Source organism: Cucurbita maxima, unplaced genomic scaffold, assembly GCF_002738345.1.
Source record: "Cucurbita maxima cultivar Rimu unplaced genomic scaffold, Cmax_1.0 Cma_Scf00016, whole genome shotgun sequence".
NCBI classification, from domain to species: domain Eukaryota; kingdom Viridiplantae; phylum Streptophyta; class Magnoliopsida; order Cucurbitales; family Cucurbitaceae; genus Cucurbita; species Cucurbita maxima.
The window spans coordinates 2,745,111-2,750,570 of record NW_019272032.1 but is presented as its reverse complement, the minus strand read 5'-3'; the positions used below and the strand labels follow the sequence as shown (position 1 = coordinate 2,750,570).

The 5,460-nt window shown below is 34.9% G+C and overlaps 1 protein-coding gene across 1 annotated transcript; it reads left to right on the top strand.

The window, feature by feature from the left end:
- Positions 1 to 704: 704 nt before the first annotated feature.
- Positions 705 to 5,450, top strand: LOC111491203 (glucomannan 4-beta-mannosyltransferase 2-like). The gene is made up of 9 exons (XM_023139999.1): positions 705 to 1,178; positions 1,260 to 1,358; positions 1,478 to 1,730; positions 3,260 to 3,370; positions 3,647 to 3,783; positions 3,868 to 3,981; positions 4,082 to 4,281; positions 4,663 to 4,887; positions 4,984 to 5,450. The coding sequence occupies exons 1-9, from the start codon at positions 852 to 854 to the stop codon at positions 5,144 to 5,146; spliced, it is 1,629 nt and encodes a 542-aa protein (XP_022995767.1). The 5' UTR covers positions 705 to 851; the 3' UTR covers positions 5,147 to 5,450.
- The last annotated feature ends 10 nt before the right edge of the window (positions 5,451 to 5,460 follow it).

Below are 5,460 nucleotides of genomic sequence, written 5' to 3'. Positions count from 1 at the left end.
TACAACATTTTACCGCGTGTAATTATAAATTTATTTTTCAACCCCAAAATAATAATAAAAAACTAAAGATTTCAACGGTAATTCTTTTATTAATATTTCATTTAATTAAGATACTTTTTCATTATATTAACGGCTAAATTTTCAAAAAGATTTTTTTTAATGTTAACGTTAATTTGTCATTTATTTCTTACGCCGATATTCTGTTTTACTCATCATCAAGTAGACTATTATTAAATAATAAAATAGAATTATCAATATTTTTATATTGGGAATAAAACATTAATTTAAACAATAAAAATTCAATTTTTTTTACCATTCGTAAAAGATAAATAATTTAATTTTTAATTTAAATGTGGGTAAAAATGGTAGGTGTGGATAGTCAACTGGGGCAATCCATTAAAAAAAAATGAATGAAATTGAGAAACAAATTCCCATAAATTCATAAGGTTGAATGATTAAAAAAATAATTAAGAAATAATAATTTGTTTTGATTGGTTTCTTAATTTGGGTTAGGGCAGGCAGTGGTTGGGACACACAGTAAAAAAGCACAGTAAAAAAATTAAGAGCAGCCAAGCCAACCAAACGGAGAGTTAAGTGAATTAAACCCCCAATTATCATCTTTTGTTTACTATATATACACCCATTTCTCCCTCTCATTAATCACTCTCTCTCTTCTCTCTCTCTCCTCCCCTGCCTCTGCTACTGTTATCGTCTCTTTTTTTCTTTTTTTTTTTCATTTATTAAAAAGAATTAAATACTTTTAGTAGCAGAGGCGGAGAGAAACTGAAGAAATCTGGGTTTGTTGCAAAACCCATTTTGGATCTCTGTCGGTTTCTCTGTAATCCGCCGCCATGGCCGACGCTACACAGATTCTGTTACCGGAGTCGTTTCAGGGCGGAAGAGGCAATTTCAGCGACCAAATTTGGCTGATTTGGGAGCTCATTAAAGCGCCATTGATAGTTCCTCTGCTCAGATTAATGGTTTATATTTCATTGGCAATGTCTCTGATGCTTTTCTTTGAACGAGTTTATATGGGAATTGTTATCGTTTTGGTTAAGCTTTTCTGGAAGAAGCCTGAGAAACGCTACAAATATGAACTGCTTCAAGATGATTTGGAATCTGGAAGCTCTAATTTCCCTCATGTTCTTATTCAAATCCCAATGTTTAACGAACGAGAGGTTCTGATTTCGCTGCCCTCCTCTGTTTTCTGTTTGGATCGAACATTTTACGAAATTTGTGACTGATTTTATTTGTTGTAGGTTTACAAAATCTCCATTGGAGCTGCTTGTGGCCTTTCATGGCCGGCCGACCGCCTCGTCATTCAAGTTCTTGACGATTCAACCGACCCAGTAATTAAGGTAACTCCGAACTTTTCCGATATGGGTTCTCTTTCAATCGGAACCCCCAAATCAGAAAAGCCTAATTTCAAACATTTCCGATGTGGGTTCAATGTGGATTTATAATCACATTTCTGCAGCAAATGGTGGAGCAAGAATGCCTGAGATGGGCGAGTAAAGGGATTAACATAACGTATCAAATCAGGGAAACCAGAGGAGGGTACAAAGCTGGAGCTCTGAAAGAAGGGCTTAAACGGAGGTATGTTAGCCATTGTGAGTATGTCGCCATTTTCGACGCCGATTTCCGGCCGGAGCCGGACTATCTCCGGCGAGCCATTCCGTTCTTAGTTCATAATCCTGATATCGCCCTCGTTCAAGCTCGATGGAGATTCGGTAAGCTTTGCTTCTCAACCATTTCTTTTTACACTCTAATTGGGAATTTAATTAGCGTTAATTAATTGCGTTTATGTGTTTGATTAAGTTAACGTAATTTCCTGGACTGTCGGTGGTCTAATAAGAGTGGTGTTTTTTTTAATATAAATAAATAAATAAATATTTTTGGGCCTTTTTTTTTTCTTTTTCTAAAAAAAGAATAATAATAATTGTTTTTTTAAAGTTCTTTTCCTTTTTTTTATTATTTTTTTATTTTTTATAAGTTTTGTTTTTGTCTATTCACTCTTATCGTCGGCGGGGGAAGATTGGAGGGCAAATAGGGCCCACAATTACATAAGAAGGAACCATTAATCACGGGGTGGGCCCCACTCCTCTGCCACTACGATCAGGACACATGTCCTACAGACGCTCATCACGAGCTCTGGGCCCCACCCCCTCCGCAAGATTACATATATAAGTAAATCAATTGAAAATTTCGCTTTTTTTTTTTTTTTTTTCTAATATAGGATTTAAATTATAAGAATATCTAATAAATTTTTAAGTTTGCAGAAGCTTCTAATTTTTAATTTAATAATTTTTTTTTTATTTATGACACATTTTTAAAAAAATTAAATTTTGATTGATGCTTCATCTTTTTTAATATTTATAATAAATTAATTTGTTATTTTATTAGTAGTGTATTAGTAGGTGAAACGTTAGACTAATTTTTTTTAATTGCCGCATTAATGGACTTAGATGAATGGACCATAATGTCCTCAAGGGACATTAATTAGCTTTGTCAAAAAATTAATTTTATTAATAAATGTTGGGCCTTTTTTTATTTATTTATTTTTCGCCTTCGCAATTATTGGCTGCTGGAAATTATGAAGAGCGTTATTTTTAGCCCTTTTCCGTATAGTCAACATTCTGTTCCCTAGGTGTAGCAGGAAATTGCAGTGATGTCCAGGGTAGAACTGTAATTTCACATGCTGAAAATTTTATTTATTTATTTAATTTTCCATCTCCCTTTCTGGAAAGTACGGGGTTCGCGATTGAAGATAATAGCGTAGGGATAGTATTGTCATTTGAAAAAAGTTGCTTTCTCCTCTCCACGTGGCTTTACTAGAAAATTCTTTTTTTCTTTTTATAAAAAATAAATAAAGAGTTTTTATTTATTTGGGTATTTAAAGTCATTTGTACAATCCAATCAGCACGTTATGGGTAGGCCTCATTGAAGTTTGTCTTCCTATGGATGACGTGGCACTTTCTTTTCAGTGATCACGTTAGGGGCAAAACAGGAATTTAGTAAATCAATTTCCTAAATTAACTAATCAAAACTTGCCAACTCATCCCTCACATGAAACTTCCTCAGTGTGTGGCACACCCCTCCACGTGGCCTGCTTCTAAAACAGCTCCTTTATTTTTTATATTTTTAATTATTATTATTATTAGATTTTAGCAAAAGGGTTAAAAACAAAATGAATTAATTAATTGTTTTCAATATTATCATAATTATTATCTAATTTTTTAAATTTTAATTATTTGAACAGTGAATGCAAATGAGTGCCTGCTGACAAGAATGCAAGAGATGTCATTGGATTACCATTTCACAGTGGAGCAAGAAGTTGGGTCTGCTACCCATGCCTTCTTTGGCTTCAATGGTATTAATACTCCCATAATTATTATTTATTATATTGGTTAGATCAACACGACTTTCCACAATAATATGATTTTGTCCGAGCATAAGTTTTCCTGACTTTGTATTGGGCTTCCCTACAAATCTCAGATCAATGGAGATAACATTTTTTTTTATTATAAACCCATGATCATTCTCTATTAGCCGACGTGGGACTTTCATCTAGCAATATTTACAATTAAGTATATTTTGTTAATGGGTTTAGATCGTTAATACGAAAATTAACCTCCATTAATTGTAGGAACTGCTGGAGTGTGGAGAATTGCTGCAATCAATGAGGCTGGTGGGTGGAAGGACAGGACCACCGTGGAAGACATGGACCTTGCCGTCCGAGCTAGTCTTAGAGGCTGGAAATTTGTCTACTTAGGTGACCTGCAGGTGAAGAAAAACACCCATGTCTTGTTTCTTGTCCATTTGCTGTCGGATTAGCTGACTAAACCATGAATTTGTTGCTGTGTTCAGGTAAAAAGTGAGCTTCCTAGTACTTTCAAGGCCTTCCGTTTCCAGCAGCATCGATGGTCTTGTGGCCCTGCCAATCTTTTCCGCAAAATGGTCATGGAAATTGTCAGAAACAAGGTCTCATACTTCATCAAATCATCGTTAAATCCGAAAGTTTTAAGGTTTTGAGACAGTAAAATGGTCGGTTACAGTAAGGATTGTTGTTTTGTTGTTGCAGAAAGTGAAATTCTGGAAGAAAGTTTATGTGATTTACAGTTTCTTCTTTGTCCGGAAGATCATTGCCCATATGGTTACTTTCTTCTTTTACTGTGTTGTTCTTCCCCTCACCATTTTGGTTCCTGAAGTGTATGTACCAATTTGGGGAGCTGTTTACATTCCTTCAGTCATCACCATTTTGAACTCGGTCGGAACCCCAAGGTTTGTTCTTTTTCTCTTTAATCGGGTCACTACCATATACATATCATGAATAGTGTTTTAAGATAAAGTTTATGTTTAAATGTTATTTCCGCATAGAAAGGATTACGCCTTTCGCTAGGATGATGGTAGTGACGGCAAGTAAGTAGAAATCTAGGGTTCATTACATTTTGAACTCTGAGTTGGGAACCCCAAGTTTTGTTCTTTATCTCCTTATTCTAGGGTTCATACGGTATACATATCATAAACAGTGTTTTAAAATAGTTTATGTTTAATCGTTATTTTCACATATAAAAAGGATTATGCTAGGATAATAGTGACTCTAGATGAGTAGAAATCTAGGGTCGTTACATTCATGTTGAATTCTTGCTATGCAAAATGCAGGTCGATTCACCTTCTGTTCTATTGGATCCTTTTTGAGAACGTGATGTCGTTGCACCGCACAAAAGCAGCTCTGATCGGTCTATTCGAAGCAGGTCGAGTGAACGAATGGGTTGTGACAGAAAAGCTAGGAGATGCTCTGAAGAACAAGGCAGCTGCTGATGCTGCAAAGAGCAAAGCAAACGCCAAAGTTCCCAAAATTAGACTAAGATGCAAGTTTGGTGACAGGTAAATGCAAAAAAACATCTTCGTATTACTCACAAAACATAGTAAACATAGTTTGAAGATGGAAAGTAACGATGTTTTGTTTGAAAATGGGAACAGAATCAACACATTGGAGCTGGGATTTGCAGCGTTCTTGTTCTTTTGTGGGTGCTATGACTTTGTTCATGGGAAGAACAACTACTTTGTGTACCTTTTTCTTCAGACATTCAGCTTTCTGATCACTGGAGTTGGCTATGTCGGAACCATCATCCCAAGCTCTTAAAAAGTGAAGAACACTTCCATTTATATATATATATATATATATATATATAATTATGGGGTTCTGAGTTGCATTTAAGATTCAGCAAATAATGTTCTACAGAAGAGAGTAGCGTGCCTAACTTAGAAGAAGAAAGAAAGGAGTTTCACAGGCAAATAGTTCAGATAAAAGCCTGAGATGTTATGGAAGGAAAGATGAAGAAGAAGAAGAAGAAGAAGAAGAAGAAGAAAAAGGGGAATTGAATTGCCAAGGGCATTTTCGTCATTTAGATTGTTTTTTTAAATTGTGAAAATTCTTTTTTTTTTTTTTTTTTTTTT